This window comes from Aulonocara sp. 'chitande type north' Nkhata Bay, linkage group LG7 (assembly GCF_057382095.1).
Source record: "Aulonocara sp. 'chitande type north' Nkhata Bay isolate Kocher_YH1m ecotype deep benthic linkage group LG7, A_spYH_male_GT1.1, whole genome shotgun sequence".
Classification (NCBI taxonomy): Eukaryota; Metazoa; Chordata; class Actinopteri; order Cichliformes; family Cichlidae; genus Aulonocara; species Aulonocara sp. 'chitande type north' Nkhata Bay.
In genome coordinates this window covers 3931045-3949888 of record NC_141350.1, presented here as the reverse complement: position 1 = coordinate 3949888, position 18844 = coordinate 3931045, and the positions used below count along the sequence as shown (strand labels likewise).

The window sequence follows — 18844 nt, the reverse complement described above, 5'->3', positions numbered from 1 at the left end:
CCTGTTGTTGTAAACTATTTTTTGCAACTTTTTTGTATTTAAAGTTTTGAGGGACAAACCTCTTAAATTTCTCCAAGTAGAAATATATGTAAAAAAAAAAAAAAACGATTTTCAATTTTTTTGTAGCTTATTGCACTTTTTTGCAATTAATGTAGTTACTATGGACTTAATGCATACATATTATTAAAATATGGGCTATAACAGTTGTATTGATGTATAGCAACTTGAAATGCTCTCACAAATGGCACTACAACATGTAAAAAAATAATATAAGCTCTGGTGGACTTGGTTCTATGGTAGGTCTTAAAGGGTTAAATAAATATCGTCAAATAATCGAGATCTCAATTTCAGTGAAAATAATCGTGATTACCATTTTTGCCATAATCGAGCAGCCCTAGGTCATAATATAAAACATTAAGTTCATTCTGTAAATTTGGGCCCTTCTAAATGTCTGAAAGGATGATGATCCAGGATGAACTCAGTGGCTAACAAGCCGAGCCCCTCACTCGTCACATCTGCTTTCAAAATGCCGTGATGGCAGTAGTGAAAACGCTCATATCAAATCTTCGAAATGGGACTTCACCAACCGACAAGTGACATTACGGTGGCTACATCCATCTTTTGTGCTGTTTGAAGCTCGGATAATGAATTGTTTGTTGTTAGCAGTGCTCGTGAAACGAAATCGGCAGTGTCTGCATCAGCTCAAACGAACTGCTCGGCTTCAGTTTCAGAGGGTTAGGGATGTGATCGAAAAGCCAAACGGTTTGGAGACGACTTCGGCCAGAGACAATTTGAATTTGATCCAATAACTATTTGTGTTCTCTGTGTGGTCTGAGTCTTTGTTCGCTATGTGAACAGACACAACTCTCCTAATTCCTGCTGGATGCACCTGTGCATGACTACAACCTTTAACTGAGTAAAGTAGTTTGCATAGACTCACAATGAGCATGTCTGCTCAATAACTAATATCAGAAGTGAGTAACACAGCCATTAATACACTCTGACTTAAATTTGTGCATTATCCTCTCAATATGGAGTCACAGTGTGTGGAGTGATGGGTCATTATTACTGTCATCTCAGGTAATTCTGTTTAAGCTAGTTTTAGACAAACATGTTCTGTACATTGGTATATTTACATTCCTTTTTCTAACATCTCTCATGATGTTTTTTCATACCGCCGTATGGAGTTTAGGTTAAGGTCCAAATTCCCATTTCCCTATGCCTCTGTGTTGGTGACAGCCACATGGCCAAAACTAGGAAATTTGGATTTGCAAGCACTGATGATAAGCATTCCCGCCAAACATTCAGTCTGTGTTACATATGAAAACAAGAAATCTACTACAAGAAAGCATCTTGAAAGTCCTTTTATTGTCATACACAGCTGTTCATAGATGACTTTGATAAGGAAACTGTAGTTGTAGGCATCATACTGTTGGGATTTCTTCCAGGAAAATTGTTAGTCCCTTGTGCTTAGACCTGGCAGGGAGTTATCTCAGGACCAGTGTCAGCACTGGTTACCCACATATCTGCCTGCTTACTCATAGAAACAAACAGCTATTTTTATCGTTGCAACCCTCGTATCAGTCTTATGTCATGTTTACATTATTCTAACTACAGCCTCTCTTAACTTCAGCTGTAATTGTTTTGTTATATTTCTGCTGCATTGGCCGATCGCTGGCAGGATTACTGGAAAGTAATGGATGGATGTGGATGAAATTTATCACTAGGGGTAAAAACGTAGAACGTATTCACTTTTAGGGTCAGTTTGGAAACAGGATTCTTTTGGAAGGATTGTTCACACCTTTGTGTTTCATGCAGATGGCTGTGACTATTTTCTTGTCTCCAGTTTTGGTACCGTGCACACAATGACCAACAAGTGATGTAGACGTCGGAGTTAATCGTTCCACTTTTGTCGTCAGTGTGATCTATTTACAAGTCGCAGGCAGCCCGTGAACAGACCACACCTGTTGTTGCCTTGCAGACTAATTAGTAGGGCTGGGCCATATTATACCGTTCACGGTAATACCGGTATAATGTTAGGCAACGATAGGAAAATGAAATATCGCGATAGAATGGGAGTAAAACGCGCATGCGCAGTGCCTTTGTTTTCATACGCACATGGCCGATTGTTGAGTGAAACAGATGAACCAGAATTGGTTTGTAAAAATGGTGCAACTTCCGTGATGTGGAACTGGTTTGGTGTTTGTCCGTCAGATACACAACAAAGCACATTTTTTTGCAGAACATGCAAGCGGCCGTTGTTATTGTCGTATTTGTCGGACTAAGATGCTCTTAAATCTGGGAGTAATCTGGGTCCTAAACCCCGTATACTTCAGGTCAAACAACACTGCAGCATCACTGAGAGTTAAAAACTGTCTAAATTCTTTCATCTTTAATAAAACGATCAGCATTGCTGCTTTACCAGGTGTAACTATAAAGTTTAACTTCCAGGCATCCATGAAAACTAAAGTTATTACATTTAACGGAGTTAGAAGTTAGCAGGAAGCTAGCGGAAGTTAGCTCGCTAGTTTCGCTAGTTACCTAAGCATGATATTGCATGTTCTGACTGAGAGATTTCTGAAAAAAATCAAACGTACAGCTCTGCTATCACTTCCAACATAAATGAAGACAGGAAACTAAACAGCAGTGACGTTTGTAGGGTTACTGAAGTTGGGCTAGCTGGTATATAATGATGTGCTACGTGATCGCTAGCGACACAGCTATGTTAGCATAACATAAACAGTGAAGCTGGAGGACGAACACTAACACTTTTCCACTTATAAAAGTTAACGTGAAGGTTCTTCATGGTTAGAGACAAATGCAATCGCATGGCAGGATGCTGTAAAAGGACCAAACTTCAGTCAGGAGAACAACTGAGATAATCCATCCACAATACGAGGTTAGTCATTAATATACTGCAACAACATGGGAATAGAGCAGCTGCCAGAGAATTCAACATTAATGAATCAATGGTACAGAAGTGGAGGAAGCAAGAAGAATGAGTTTAATAAAGTTTGATTTATCTGACTGCTTTGTTTCGCTTAATGTGCCTTATAATCCCGTGCACCTTATGGTCCGAAAAATGCGTACTGCACACTGCAGTTTAATGTTGCAAAGCACCTCTTTTTAACTTCAGTGGATATTATACATGGTTATGCTCAGGATATGTCAGCCCATTTCTACTGGAAATGCCTTTTGGTTAAACTTTCAGCAAGGAATTTGCATTTGCACTGTTACATTTTTATAAAGCTTTAATGTACATAAAAACCAGCTTCTTGTTTAAGTGAAAATAAATGGAAGGTTGTCTTTTTGCGCTAGTAATGTTGTGGAGTTGTATTTTGTCTCGCATCAATTATATCGTCGGTTATATCGTTATCGCAAATTTTCAAATATATATCGTGATAAATATTTTTGGCCATATCGCCCTGCTCTACTAATTATTATTATTATTATTATTATTATTATTATTATTATGGTCTAGCTATTTTCAAGAACTGTCGTGGGATGTTAAGGTAATCATTAACTTTCAAGAACAAAGCTAAAATGGAATGCGTCCTAAGGCAAACTGGATGAAATGAGCAAAGGCATAAATCAGTAAAATCCAGCTCTTATTACACTTTCTAGAACTGGTAAAGTTGGTCTTATTCCAGTCTTCCCAGTTATTTTATGCTGGTATAACTGGTAAGAAATTCTGCCTCAAAACCTCTGGGTTCATTCGCCTGACTGTGTTTGCATTTAGCAAACAGCCATAGCTCATCTGATTCTCCTTAGTAATCTGTTCGCACACATTCATAAAGGAAATAATCAAGGATCAAGCTCTTAAGTCTGTGGTTTTCCAAGTCTGTGGAATGTAAATGAAACAAGAAACAGAAAAATCCCAGATTGTTTCTACAGTGAAACCAAAGGAAGAGCAAAATGAACCAAAACAAAGAAAAATGATGGTTTGAAATGTTTGTTTGTTTTTGGAGCCATTATAGTGACAGTGTTTATAAAGAAATCATGCTGTCAAACATCCACAAACAGGACTACTGGCCTAATCTCTGTGTCTATTTTTAGATTAGTGGATGATGTAATGCAGCCAGGGCTGCATGTGTGTCAGTCTTGTGGGAATTCTGTGAACGTGTGAAATCCTGCAGCTCATCCAGATGTCAGGATAATTGCAGAAAGAGCTCATATTTCATGAGTTTCCTTTATTTTTGCTGCACACTTCAAATATTTAGTTTGGAAAAGCATAAAATGAGGCCCATTCCATATCCTTACTTTTCTTAATTACTGTATCCCATACATCCCATCTGTGTGGTTTCTTCCTGACCACTGGGAAACACACAGTGCTGCTGTGGAGTGTGCACATGGCTCTCTCTGTAGGAGGGTACTGTTATTCAAACTATAGGTCAGCTTTGTTGTCATTAAGCAGGGTCATGGTATAGCATGTCACAGGAATGTCTGTTTGAGCTGTGCTGTTTTAGACACACACACGCGCGCACACACAGCAACACAATATGCACATATTTGTGTGTCTCCATACAGTTTATCATCATCATCCTTCCAAGATCATCTTTTTTGGAAGTATAATTTCAAAAAGTTTAATCTCAGCTCATTTCTTCTACTGCTTTTGTTCTTTGCTCGCTACGTCTTGTTTCCTCCGTCATTGTTTGACAGCAAAAGAAAAGACTGGTCAAGAATTTAGGACACAGCGTTCAGAGTTTTTGTTTTACTGATCTGATTAATTCGCTGATACAATCAGCGGTCTCCTGATAGAGTACCGATCTTAAACATTCTCACAACTTCCTCAATAGTCAGGCTCTGAATGCAGCTAATTTGGCTTAATAATTAATGTTTACCCCTAATATTTGGGCTTAGTACTACAACCCGGCTGATTCTGGATGGGTACTAGATTCTTCTTAGGAAGCCAAAAAATCCAGTATTGATATATCACCTAATCTTCTATATGTAAACAGTATGTTGAGTTATGTTGAAAGGGGAAAAGATTTGTTTTAGCTCCCTTCACCCTAATTTTTAGGCAGCTTTATTTTAACTGCTCCTGATCAACAGAATTTTTGTATGGTATGTCTGAAGGGTACAACATGGAAGTGAGATGGTAAAGTCCAAGCTCATATCTAAATGTAACTGTGTACTGACGTAGCGAGGCACTGTCAAAAATACGCAGAACAGTTGGTATAGTAGACCACTGGTGTCCGACTTAGCTGCTGCTGTGGAGAGGACGTCTGTCACATTATACCAAAAAAGTGTTAAAGATGTAGAAAAGTGTCTGCTGCATATTTGTGCTCCTTTTGTTGTTTTCTTGTATTTTTTGTGCCTCTTTAACTCTACAGTAGTATTTAGCTACTTACTGTGCTTACCATATAATTACGCAATTTCTAAATTATGCCAAATGTTTTATGAACAAAAAATAAAACAGAAAAAATGCATATTTGCCAATAACAATATATCAGGGCAATATCAATAAGTCTGTGTGATTTGATTCAACAATGAAATCTTATATTTGAGTTTTTACTTCCATACAGAGGAACTAATGTGTGCCAGTATTTTCATTCTTGTTACTAAATGTATGCTCTGGGGACTGACTGAGCACAGATGTGCGCACATTTCCAACCACAAACCTTTACACTTTGATGTGTGTGTGTGTGTTTTGAATAAAGTACACTACAAGTTAAGGCAAAGAAGAAATGGTGTGGCTGGCTGTTCTGGTGAAGGGCTCTTTCTGTTTGCGTCAGCACTGCTCCCTTATAGTCGTGTTCCTGACTGACTGAGGCAGAGCCAAAACTAAGGCCTGCTGTTTTCACTGCAGTGAGGAGTTGGCAGTGTGTGAAAAGGAGGCCAGCTGACCTCTGTACCTGCCTTCCTTTCATCACGTGTTGCCACTGGGACTGGGGCTACATTGGTTTCCACGAACTAGCTCAGCATCCTGGACAGTGGAGAACAAAGCTCGAGCTTTTAAATCTCAACGGGTCGTTGTAAATAATGTTTTTGTAAGTAAGTTAGTAATATCCTCAAAACAGCAGAGTTTAACCTCAGAATAATTACTTTGAAAGGTATTCCAGCCTAAACAATGTTGCAGTGCAAGAACCACCAGAGCAGCTGTTGGCCAGATTATGTTCCGAGTGCACACAGCCACACCAGTTTGTTCACCCTCGCATCCATTCTTTATGCTTTCTTTAGCATACAGCCTGCCTGGAGCTTATGTACCTTATAAACATGAGATGTTATGTCCTGTCAGCTGTCCTCATTGTAAGAAAGTAAGCAAGAGTTATTCCTAGCACGTCAGAAGTGTAATTATTCGCTTCAATCTTTCTTATTTTCACTTTAAAGAGGCAAGAAAAGTTTCTGCATCGCTGCTCGGAGCAAATGCAAAACACTGCTTCTGCTTGGTTAAAAACAAATGAACCACCAACAAACCGAATCAACTGTGTGGTGGTTTTTAAGTCAATGTGCTTGATTTTTTTTATTTGAGCTTTTTATAATAGTCTTCCATCCTTCTAATCTACCTTGTATACTTTCAGCCATGTTGGTCAGAGCTGATGAAGACGTTACTGCCAAATCCACTTTGTTATGGACGGGGCCTTCCCCATTCATCACAGCAAAGCTACAGACATCAGTGAACATGAATGATCTCTAACCCCTGGAGGTTAAAACGGTTAAAAATAGCTTAATAAAGCTGTGCACAGTATATCCATGTAGCTATTCAGAGACCCTTATTAGAGCTAGATGATTTTCTTGACTGAGAAGGGTTGTTGTGTTATTTCACAGTGTATTTAGCAGTGAACCCACCATTTCCTGTGTCTGGAAGTGAGTCTGTGCCACGAGGACGCATCTATACACTTTCTCCCTGTGTGTTTCCTGTCTGGCTTTGTGTCGGTACCTTTCCTGTGTCCAGCTCCATGCTTAGAAATACAAAGGGTTGTTTAAGGTCATGATGCTGCAGAGGAATGACAGTAGCCAGAAGTCGTCATATATAAAATATAGTTGTGTTGTTAAATAGATTGTTAAGAAGCATTCGGTCATCAAATTCATCAAAATAAAATTCCAGGTGGAAGATTTGTGCAAAATTTAAAAAAAAATAAAAAATGGGATGAATGTGTCGTCTTTGGTCAAAAAGGCAGATGAAAATACTTGTTGTTGAGAAAATGATCACAGAAACTTAAGAAAGTTTAAAAAAGGTAATTTTGTATTTTGTACCTGGTGTTATACCTGAGGAATATCATGGGAATGTTTTTTGCCTGATTTGGACTGTTTTTAAAGAATATTAGATGGACGGTATGCATAAAATAAAATATCAGTCTCCTCCCTCCAAAATTGTTTCCACAGCTTCCTCTGCTGTTAGATGAGACATCCAAACACTTTAGAGACTTAACATAAAATAATGAATATGTTAACTTGAGCTACTCTCCTGGGTCTCCAAAATCTTAACTTATGTACGTATCAGATATTCCTTCTAAAACAATGGTCAGGATGGAGGCATTTGATGAATTGACATACGTGACACTCAAGAAGTTGCAGGTCATGAATGACATAAACTGATGTGGTTTTTAATTAATGTTGTTTGTTTTTACTGTGCCAGATCAGAAATTGTTCATCGCAGATTCACATCTGTAGGATTTGTGAATGTAGTGCTTTGGAGGCCTGACATTAAGTGTTTGATGTAAAATATTGTACAACAAATCATCATTGTAAAATTCTCCATTTCACACATGTGAGAAAACTATAATCTTTCATGTTTTCTTTTCCAGTTTTGTTACATTTGTAACAATATGTATGTTTTTTTTTATTTATTTTTTTTAATACTTTTTAATTTGTCGCTCTTTCTCTTTTACAGAATGAAGATTCCTGAGGCTGGGAGTTAAAGCTCTCTAGCAGAGAGAGGGTTTTTCCAGAGCTGAGGCTGGACCCAGAAGCCCCTTTCTGGGGGTGAGGGGACCTCACAGCCCGGGAGTTAGTCTGGACCATGGGAGATGGAGGTGCCGGTGCGGCTGGAGGAGATGGGGTGAATCAGTCCCATGTCCTGTTTGACAACTTTGTCCAGGCGACCACATGTAAGGGCATTCTCAAGGCCTTCCAGGAGCTATGTGACCACCTGGAAGTAAAGCCCAATGATCACAGGATCTTCTATCACAAACTCAAGTCCAAACTCAACTACTGGAAGGCCAAGGCCCTCTGGGCCAAGCTAGACAAGAGGGCCAGCCACAAGGAGTACAAGAAGGGCCGTGCCTGTGCCAACACAAAGGTAAGGCAGCATAATTTGAAAATCGTTGTTGTTGTTGTTGTTTTGTTTTAAAGCTGGATTTTGTGGTTAGCTTGGGCTCCTGTTCCCATTCACATCTAACAGACTGAACAATATGATCCTCAGTATGTTGATATCTTTATTTTTCTTCCACTAGGCTGAAGATGTCTTCACTTTGGGCTTTGTAGTTAGGGAGTTGCTCATAATTATAGTAGAAGATAGATGTATCTTATAATGGTAAAGCCTATTAAACAGCTATAGGCTAGACCGTTTTATTAAGTTGAGTGTTAGATGCTAGTGTGGGGTTTTACACACTGAAGCTTGAATAGGTGGATTATGAGTCGAGCAAGAAAGCAAGTTAAGAATAGATTCGACTTGCTTCCTTAAAACCTGTCTGAAACTTCTGTGTCATTTTCTGTTTAGTGTCTGATCATTGGTGCGGGGCCATGTGGCTTGCGTACAGCCATCGAGCTCGCTTTCCTGGGGGCCAAAGTTGTGATTCTGGAGAAGAGAGATGCCTTTTCTAGAAACAATGTGCTGCACCTCTGGCCCTTCACCATCCAGGATCTCAGGGGTCTCGGGGCCAAAAAGTTCTATGGGAAGTTCTGTGCTGGTGCTATCGATCATATCAGTGAGTAGACATGATTCTCTTGAGCTCTTCTACTGGTACTAATACAAAATATATCAAAGTTATTTTACATATTCTTTCTCTGTGTGTGTTCTAGGTATTCGGCAGCTTCAGCTCATGCTTCTCAAAATGGCACTCCTGCTGGGCATCGAGATCCACGTGAACGTAGAGTTTAAAAGCCTTATTGAGCCTCCTGAAGATCAGGAAAGTGAAAGTTAGTAAATGGAGCAGCTGCCAAATGTGTCCAAAAGTGCATGAAACTATCTGTCAGAGCCTATGAGTGTCGACTCTGTTAATGCATTTCTGTCCGATTACACATTCTGTGTTTTCTTAGGAATTGGCTGGAGAGCTGAGATCCACCCTAGGACACACCCCGTCAGCGAGCTGGAGTTTGATGTCATCATTGGAGCAGATGGAAGGAGAAACACGTTACCAGGCGAGTTTGCATGCGCAGACTGGGAATAATGCATCAGTAATGCATTTGACTAAATGAAGCGGCACTGTTTGTCGAGTTGGAGGCCAGTTAGAATGATTATGATCTCACTTCGTGTGCAGCTGTGGTTGGGTACCTGACCTCGCTCTGCTCCTCACGGCCGAATGAGCATTTGTGTACATCTTAGCTTCTGCGTTCAACTTCAGACAGTATTTGCTCTCCAAGCACAGTTAATAGGAACTGTTGAACTAGGTCTGTTTCCTATGAGTGTTGGGACGCACACATGGAGACCTCAGTGGAGCTTTGCACAGGAGTGTTTCTCCTCTAATTCGACTGTTTTGGAGAAGGCGGTCTGCAGGACAGACGATGTCATGAAATTGTAGATGCTTCTAGATATTCTATGTATTGTATGCGCTTAAAAGTAGCGTGATTTTTAACATTTCTAATTTATGTTCTTTTACTTCACTAACGGAGTGAACAGTTACTGGTTTCTAACCTTGAGGCCTTCCTCAATCATCCGTGCTTTTCTGTAGGGTTTCGGCGCAAGGAGTTCCGGGGAAAGCTCGCCATCGCCATCACTGCTAACTTCATTAACAGGAACACAACGGCAGAGGCAAAAGTTGAAGAGATCAGCGGCGTGGCCTTCATCTTCAATCAGAAGTTCTTTCAAGACCTCAGAGAAGCAACCGGTCTGTCATGGCTCCATTCTCCTCCATTACTTTTTGTCTGTGTAACAGTTACAGTGGGGCAAAAAAGTATTTAGTCAGCCACCGATTGTGCAAGTTCCCCCACTTAAAATGATGACAGAGGTCAGTAATTTGCACCAGAGGTACACTTCAACTGTGAGAGACAGAATGTGGAAAAAAAAATCCATGAATCCACATGGTAGGATTTGTAAAGAATTTATTCGTAAATTAGGGTGGAAAATAAGTATTTGGTCACCTCAAACAAGGAAAATCTCTGGCTCTCACAGACCTGTAACGTCTTCTGTAAGAAGCTTTTCTGTCCCCCACTCGTTACCTGTATGAATGGCACCTGTTTGAACTCATCTGTATAAAAGACACCTGTCCACAGCCTCAAACAGTCAGACTCCAAACTCCGCCATGGCCAAGACCAAAGAGCTTTCGAAGGACACCAGGAAAAGTATTGTAGACCTGCACCAGACTGGGAAGAGTGAATCTACAACAGGCAAGCAGCTTGGTGTGAAAAAATCAACTGTGGGAGCAATCATCAGAAAATGGAAGACATACAAGACCACTGATAATCTCCCTCCATCTGGGGCTCCACGCAAGATCTCATCCCGTGGGGTCAAAATGATCATGAGAACGGTGAGCAAAGATCCCAGAACCACACGGGGGGACCTGGTGAATGACCTGCAGAGAGCTGGGACCAAAGTAACAAAGGTCACCATCAGTAACACACTACAACGGCAGGGAATCAAATCCCGCAGTGCCAGACGTGTTCCGCTGCTGAAGCCAGTGCATGTCCAGGCCCGTCTGAAGTTTGCCAGAGAGCACATGGATGATACAGCAGAGGATTGGGAGAATGTCATGTGGTCAGATGAAACCAAAGTAGAACTTTTTGGTATAAACTCAACTCGTCGTGTTTGGAGGAAGAAGAATACTGAGTTGCATCCCAAGAACACCATACCTACTGTGAAGCATGGGGGTGGAAACATCATGCTATGGGGCTGTTTTTCTGCCAAGGGGACAGGACGACTGATCCGTGTTAAGGACAGAATGAATGGGGCCATGTATCGTGAGATTTTGAGCCAAAACCTCCTTCCATCAGTGAGAACTTTGAAGATGAAACGAGGCTGGGTCTTCCAACATGACAATGATCCAAAACACACCGCCCGGGCAACAAAGGAGTGGCTCCGTAAGAAGCATTTGAAAGTCCTGGAGTGGCCTAGCCAGTCTCCAGACCTCAACCCCATAGAAAATCTGTGGCGGGAGTTGAAAGTCCGTGTTGCTCGGCGACAGCCCCAAAACATCACTGCTCTCGAGAAGATCTGCATGGAGGAATGGGCCAAAATACCAGCTACTGTGTGTGCAAACCTGGTAAAGACCTATAGTAAACGTTTGACCTCTGTTATTGCCAACAAAGGTTATGTTACAAAGTATTGAGTTGTATTTTTGTTATTGACCAAATACTTATTTTCCACCCTGATTTACGAATAAATTCTTTACAAATCCTACCATGTGGATTCATGGATTTTTTTTTTCACATTCTGTCTCTCACAGTTGAAGTGTACCTCTGGTGCAAATTACTGACCTCTGTCATCATTTTAGGTGGGGGAACTTGCACAATCGGTGGCTGACTAAATACTTTTTTGCCCCACTGTATGATGCAGTTTAAGAATTTCGGGTACTACATAAAACATAAAACATGTGCTTTTGTTGTTGTTGTTGTTGTTGTTGTTACTGGTAACTGCAAGATCTGGAGAAGCAAAAGGAAGCAGTTGATGCCAAAAATAAAAGTAATTGGACAAATAATCTGTGCTCTGATCATAGTTAAAAATTGGTCAGCGCACTCAATTAAAATACTTAGGTTTGACGCCAAGCCGGCCACAGTTTGCCGCTGACATGACAATGTCCCCGAGGCTCTGGTTATGTGCTTTGAAAGGCATAATTGCTGCTCTTGTGCTCAAATGACGTCAGGATTGTCAGCTCTGTTAAAAAGGAAAATGATTGTGTTTGTTATGTAACACTACATCTTTCTGTTGGTCATTTTAGGCATTGACCTGGAAAATATCGTCTATTACAAGGATGACACGCATTACTTTGTGATGACTGCCAAAAAACAGAGCCTGCTGGAGAAAGGAGTCATTCTACATGTGAGTGATTAAAGCCTACAGCGCTTGCTCGTCTCTGTATGCTTGTTCAAACCAACAAAATTAGTCCTTCTCTCTCTTTTCTGCCTTTTTTTCTTCACACTCTTTCATTGTTTTTCAGTCTTTTATTCTCTCTGTAAATTCCTCCAGTTTTTTCCCTAATGGTCTAATCAAGCCAACGGTATTCTGGAGCAAACTGCCAACTTAAGCACTTGCTACTTATTTGTGTCCTCGCTAAATACGGGAGTTTCCTTTCCATGGCCACTTTGCACAGGAAACCGGAAAGACCTTTTGGCATGTCTGTCTTTGTGTAGTGATATTAATAAAGGATATAGATGCATAAATGTCTGCATTAAGTTTTAAGCAGAGATCTTTTTAGCTGTTGTTGTTTTTGATTTGTGCATGGATGTGCAGCTCTTTGTTTTTATGGGGAGTTAATGACGTTTGGGCATACACTGAGGTCCAAAGACAGAGTGCATTTGGATTATGTAAGCACGACTACAGTGCAGTATGATGAGCTCCTTTTATAGCAATTAAACAGCTCAGTGTAGCCATTTTTATTTTTTAATTTTGAAGAGATAGAGGAAGACAGAGGCTAGTCAGCACAGCTCATGGCAGAACTACAAATCAGAAAACAGCCCCTGTTAATATCTTCCACTGCCCCACCCTTCCCGTCACGCACCACCACTGAAAGACCAGAGAGCTTGAAGATGGAAGAAATGTATCTCTTACCGCCCTCTGTGAAAACATGTCACTATCAAAGCGTGCAGTGATTTGATGCTACATGTTAGAGAGACTTCATACCAGTGCAAATCCTCTGGGCTCTATGTGGTAAAGGGGTTGTATAATTCATATTGTATCATATTCAATTCAATCTTAGACCCTACTATAATACATACAGAGAAAAACCCAACAATCATATGACCCCCTATGAGCAAGGACGTTGGCGACAGTGGGAAGGAAAAACTCCCTTTTAACAGGAAGAAACCTCCGGCAGAACCAGGCTCAGGGAGGGGCGGGGCCATCTGCTGTGACTGGTTGGGTTGCAGCAGATGGCCGGGCATATGAAGCTCTTAAAGCTCAAAAATCTTAAATCTTAACTTACAATTGGGGAAATCGTTTCCTTTTATTTATTTCTTATGAATTTTTCATGTTAAGGCCGCTTCTTATCTCACCTGCTTCTCCTGCAGGACTATGCAGACACCGAGCTTTTGCTCTCCAGAGCCAACGTAGACCAGGCTGCCTTGCTGTCTTATGCACGTGAAGCTGCAGATTTTTCAACCAACCACCAGCTGCCCACACTGGACTTTGCCATCAACCATTACGGCCAGCCTGATGTAGCAATGTTTGACTTCACCTGCATGTATGCTTCAGAAAATGCCGCCATGGTGCGCCAACGCAATGGGCACAAGCTGCTAGTGGCGCTTGTTGGCGACAGCCTGTTAGAGGTGAGAGGAATGACGATGACTTGTGATCGACTCTTTCTTTTCTTGCGTTGGGACTTCACTAGAATAACTGAAAAATTGACTGTGTAAAAATGTCGTACTGGCCCTTCATGTAAGTCTGTAGTTGTTTTAGTTTTTCCTTCTCTGAAAAAAAACTCCCAAAGTGTATTTTGTTCCGATTGGCTGCCCCTCGTGTGGCTTCTGCAAACATACCCTGGTAAAAGTACCAGGGTATGTTTGCAGAAGCCACATGATCATTTCAGTGAAACTCAATCATCATTGTGGCTACGACATAAAGAAATCTGCTTAGGAAAGCACAAGAGTAGAAATAATTGTTTGGAAACGAAGCTTTGTACTGTCTGAATCTGAGCGTTTTCCTTACTCGGATTGTGCTGATCTCATTGTTTGAAACTTTGGACACACTTCATATAAGCAGTAATGCAACATATCAAAAGCATTTGTCCCCTTTAAAGATTTTCAAGAGACTGTTTTAAAATTCTTAAGATTAAGGTGTTGATTTAAAGCTCGTTTCTATCTCTGATATTTATTATAGTTTGCATATTTGACCATATTTGGGTATTGAATGTGCTTACTTTGTCTCCAGCCCTTCTGGCCCATGGGGACTGGCATAGCCCGAGGTTTCCTGGCAGCCATGGACTCGGGCTGGATGGTGAAGAGCTGGGCCCAAGGAAAAACCCCTCTTGAGGTGCTGGCTGAGAGGTGAGAGCGTGGAAACATTAATGCATGCACGCCAAGACCTGTTCTGTTCTTGTGCTCATACATATCTGCAGCCACACTCTTCGATGTGCTTTCTCTTCAGGGACACCCTTTTATCTCAAAGTGCTTTACTAGGAAATGTGAGATTTCAAGCATCAGTCCCACCTCTGTTAGTACTAATAGGATAAGAGTTTGTAGTAAGGACTGACTGGAATGTGCCCGTAATGTTCTGTTGTGACGCTGAGAGCAATGTGATCGCGATTTGCTACTGCATTATCATATTACACTGCTGCTTTTTTGTTACATTTCACTCAGTTAAGGTCGCCCAATGGGGATGCTTTTGTTTTTTAGGGAGAGCATATACCGCCTTCTGCCTCAGACCACACCAGAAAATGTCAGTAAGAACTTCAGTCAGTACAGTGTGGATCCTACGACTCGTTACCCCAACATTAGCCTCAACTTCCTCAAACCTAGCCAAGTGAGTATGAGCACTAACAAGCCACAGTGCCTCTTTTTAAGATTTCATTATTAGCTTAAACCAGGTTGTGTTTGATGCTATTATGCAAATACGCTTTTTCATGCGAGAAATGATCATCTTGACGTTGCAGGTGCGGCACCTGTTTGACACGGGGGAGTGCAGGGAAGTTCGCATCGAAATCGAGAACGTGATCAACTCATCAACCCCCAAGTTGGCCAGGAATGGTTTGTGTCTTTTCTGCTTGTAGATGATATGGCATAGGCTGGTTAATCAGTGTAGGAGTTGCTGCCGTCACTGTTGCTGAAATGTAATACTGAACTATTTTCACTCTAGACAACTGCCTGCTTGACAAGCAGTTGCAAGGTAACACAAAGCCCGAATGCATGGCGTTGCTTTTCAGGGACCTTTAAAAGTTTTAACAAATTTGATGAGTCTTTCTGTATATTTATGAATGGCGTGGATACTGGAGTGATGAAACCTTTTGGAGAGACTCCATGATATTTCCTTTGCGTATACTAACTCGGTTATTGATCCACTCACTCAAGCTCCATGGCTATATCGAGCATTTAAAGCCTCTTGTAGCTGTTTAAAGTTTTCATGTGAGTTCTGCATCCTTTCCTAACCTCCCATTTGCATCCTTTGCTTCTTACATCAGTAAAATCTTTACATTTCATGGTTTGTAATATTTCTCCATGGGCTTATTTAAACACTGATTCTAGCATGAATGATGGGGCCCCATTGCTGCTCAGCCTTGCCTGACCCAAGGCTATGAGATTGCTCAGCAAGAGACATGTAACGCTGCCCAGAAACAGTTTGTGTTTCCTTCCCTGCTTACTTCAGATGCTGTTCCACCTGCAGATTTCACACCAAGCATTTAATTTTGTCTTCTTTCCCATACATCAGAATCCATAGCTCGGTCCAGTAAGCTGCTCAACTGGTGCCAGAGGCAAACAGAGGGCTACAGGAATGTTAATGTGACAGACCTCACCATGTCTTGGAAGAGCGGCCTGGCCCTTTGTGCCCTAATTCACAGATACAGGCCTGATCTTATGTGAGTATCTAAAGAAAATGCATCTAGAACGCGGAGATTGACATTTCATAGATGGAAAGGTTTTTTGTTTGTTTTCCTCCCCCAGTTTGTGAACTTGTACAAACCTTGCCAAGTATATCCCATTGTGGTTTAAAAGAAAGGACTGAAACTGCTTCGTTTCAGAATGACTGGTCTGCCGTGTTTATGTGTTTGCTGGTTGCAAATGATGTTTACTGCCTGGTTGGGACCTTGTATATCATTGTAAATGAGGTGACAGCCACCAGTTAAAATACCCCCATGGGTCTCCTAGGGCTGAGATGTCCTCATTTCCCCCTCTCTTCTCCCACACACAAGCATACATGAACGCTCTGCTCACCCTCGCATACAATATAAATAACGCAATCTCCATCTACAATGCCTAATGTGGTTTGCTATCCTCTGGAGACTACACGGCAATTAACATTATAAGCTATTAGAGCGTTTCTCCTGCCCGACCTTTACAAAGTAGGGTAGCAGTTGTTCTTTGCTGCTACTGATGAGCCAGAAGGATGAGTGAAGGAACCTTTGGAAAACTGCCGTCATGTGTGTTTGTGTAAATGATGGTTAAGATAAATAATGGAGGTCCCACTCAGCGCTTGTTGTGATGTTGTAATGCATTTAAATGGATGCTGTTTGCAGCTGAGATGTATTGATGTGCCATGTTAATGGTATCTTCAGCTGCGGTAATGAGGACATTTACGGTAATACTGTCCACCTGCTTTACACGAGTGCTTCATCATTAGTGTTTGTGGTTTATTTCCAGTACAACTAAAGCTGCGGGACAGTTTTTCTCTTAAATGTTGCTGATTCATCACTAACTGTGGGATACTTGATAGATTTATACTCTTAAACCAAACAAACATACACACTGGGGGCACATCAGTCCATACAACTCTACTTAAACGTGTTATCAATCTAGATTGTGCATAAGGTTAAGTCCTGCACCTCAGCATCCTCACTTCTCTGATAAAAAGCAGTCAGTTTTTCCCATTTTCTAGTAAAGATTTCTCCTGTTGATCTTACACTTAGGTCAGCTTTTTATCCTCTTTAGGAAGACGGAAATAAAAGACCTCCACTATTTTACCGAGCATCAGATGTTTTTCCCCAGAATGATAGATTCTTTTATTCGTGTGTGTGTATTAGCAGATCTGCATTCAGCATTTTTATTTTTTTATTAGTTTTTATTTCATTTTTTCTTAAAGCTGCTATAAAGTCTGTGAACAATTTACGAATGTTGCGAAGCTCATTGATTTTTGTTTTACAGCCCACAGCCTTATTGTTTTGATTTGGTTTACTCTTACTGTTCTTGCATTGTTGTTTGCCACTAACAGTTTTCAGCTAGCTCAAGAAAACAACGGACAGTTTAGTGGCATTAAAACCAGATACTTTTACTCAACAGTTGATTTAGAACAGCGAAAATGTGACCTGTTTTTGGGTTTAAAAAATAAATTATTGCAATATCTTTTTTTTTTTTTTTTTGAATGAAACTCTAAGAGCACACGCTAGTCGTGGTTTAATTGGACCTTTTCAAGTGTAATTTATATGACCACAAGGATCAAGTTCTTATATTTTTGATATGTAATATACGTTTGTAGTTCAAGCACCTATCAGCCCCATTCCCTTAGTTTGCATTTGAGATGCTTGGCATCACTACTTGCCTCTCACTGTCTGTGGTCTCTCTTCTCTGTTCTCAGTGACTTTGATTCCCTGGATGAACGAGACCAGGAGAAGAACAACCAGTTAGCTTTTGACGTGGCAGAAAGGGAATTTGGCATCTCACCATGCATGACGGGCAAGGAGATGTCCTCTGTGGTGGAGCCAGACAAACTCTCTATGGTCATGTACCTCAGTCAGTTCTATGAGATGTTTAAGGACACAGTGCCACCTGGAGGTGAGAGATGGTGCTACAGTGGGAGTTTTTATTCTGTAATTTTCTTTTGAGAGACATCGTGACGATCTCTGATCAGAAGGGTCATTTACTCAAAAAAAAGTATAATCTTGAAAGAACTTTAAATTGCTATTTTCTGTTAATGTTCTTATTTCACGGATATCTGTTCAGATAACCAAAATCTGAGTCCAGAAGAGAAGGCTGCGTTGATATCGAGCACAAAGTCTCCCATATCTTTCCTTAGCAAGCTGGGTCAGAGCATAGCAATCTCCAGAAAACGAAACCCCAAGGTCAGTGTCTGAAACATGCCAGTATATCTCACTTCTTCCTAAAGCAACAAAATCAGCATTTCATCATTTATTTATTTAACTTTTTTTTTTTGCTGAGGGGGAAAATAGCACATGACTTTTCTTCAACAGGACAAAAAAGAGAAGGATTTAGACGGGAAGAGAAGGAAAACCAGCCAGTCTGAAGATGTGAGTATTTCTGACAGCAGAGCGTCTCAGATGTTGATCTTGTGATTAGTGCTTGAGCAGTCTAGCCAACCAGAACCAACTAATTAATCCCACTAGACTGGCAGTGATTGCCAAAAAAGTTTAGCTGTTTTGTTGTGTTTTTTCTCCCCCGACTACTTTCTCACAGGACGAGGTATCGAGGACCAATCGTGATGACAGGCCATCTGTTCCTGCGATCCTGTCGGAGAGAAAAATGGATTCTGCTGCTGTGGGGAACAACAACAAAGTGAAGGTCATGGCCACCCAGCTGCTTGCTAAGTTTGAGGAGAATGCTCCCACTCAGCCTACAGGACTCAAACGACAGGTATGGAAGAAACTGGTCGTCTCATTTTGTGGTTTTACAGCTGGTGGAAATCAGGATGAAGCCACAGGGAAAAGATGCAGAGGCCTACTGGATGTTCTAGGAGCTGCGGTTATATTTGCACACTGACTGTGTTTGTTTTCTTAAATCAGCATTGTGATGAACATGTGAATATCATGCTTCATGTCATGACCTGTAGGTCACTGTTTTAATGAGCCCCGCATGCTTATGTTGGTCAGGCTCTGTATTGTTCCTGGGACATGTGGGTGGACTCACAGTGCTGACTGGGCTCGGAGGG

General features: G+C 41.0%; 1 protein-coding gene across 26 annotated transcripts in view; it reads left to right on the top strand.

Annotated features, from left to right (window-relative positions):
- mical3a (microtubule associated monooxygenase, calponin and LIM domain containing 3a) overlaps positions 1-18844 on the top strand; it is a 79044-nt gene that overhangs the window by 26005 nt on the left and 34195 nt on the right. For 23 of the 26 annotated variants that reach the window (XM_086298019.1, XM_086298021.1, XM_086298022.1 and 20 more), the window contains 16 exons: positions 7835-8242; positions 8663-8870; positions 8965-9081; positions 9202-9303; positions 9834-9989; positions 12036-12136; positions 13324-13581; positions 14183-14298; positions 14647-14773; positions 14904-14997; positions 15107-15136; positions 15677-15824; positions 17537-17733; positions 17902-18020; positions 18150-18206; positions 18373-18549. In XM_086298019.1, the coding sequence (XP_086154145.1) occupies positions 7964-8242; positions 8663-8870; positions 8965-9081; positions 9202-9303; positions 9834-9989; positions 12036-12136; positions 13324-13581; positions 14183-14298; positions 14647-14773; positions 14904-14997; positions 15107-15136; positions 15677-15824; positions 17537-17733; positions 17902-18020; positions 18150-18206; positions 18373-18549 (2286 nt within the window). In that variant the 5' untranslated portion in view covers positions 7835-7963. The remainder of the gene's footprint in view (positions 1-7834; positions 8243-8662; positions 8871-8964; positions 9082-9201; positions 9304-9833; positions 9990-12035; positions 12137-13323; positions 13582-14182; positions 14299-14646; positions 14774-14903; positions 14998-15106; positions 15137-15676; positions 15825-17536; positions 17734-17901; positions 18021-18149; positions 18207-18372; positions 18550-18844) is intronic. The other 3 variants (XM_086298023.1, XM_086298043.1, XM_086298044.1) reach the window with 1 other exon arrangement.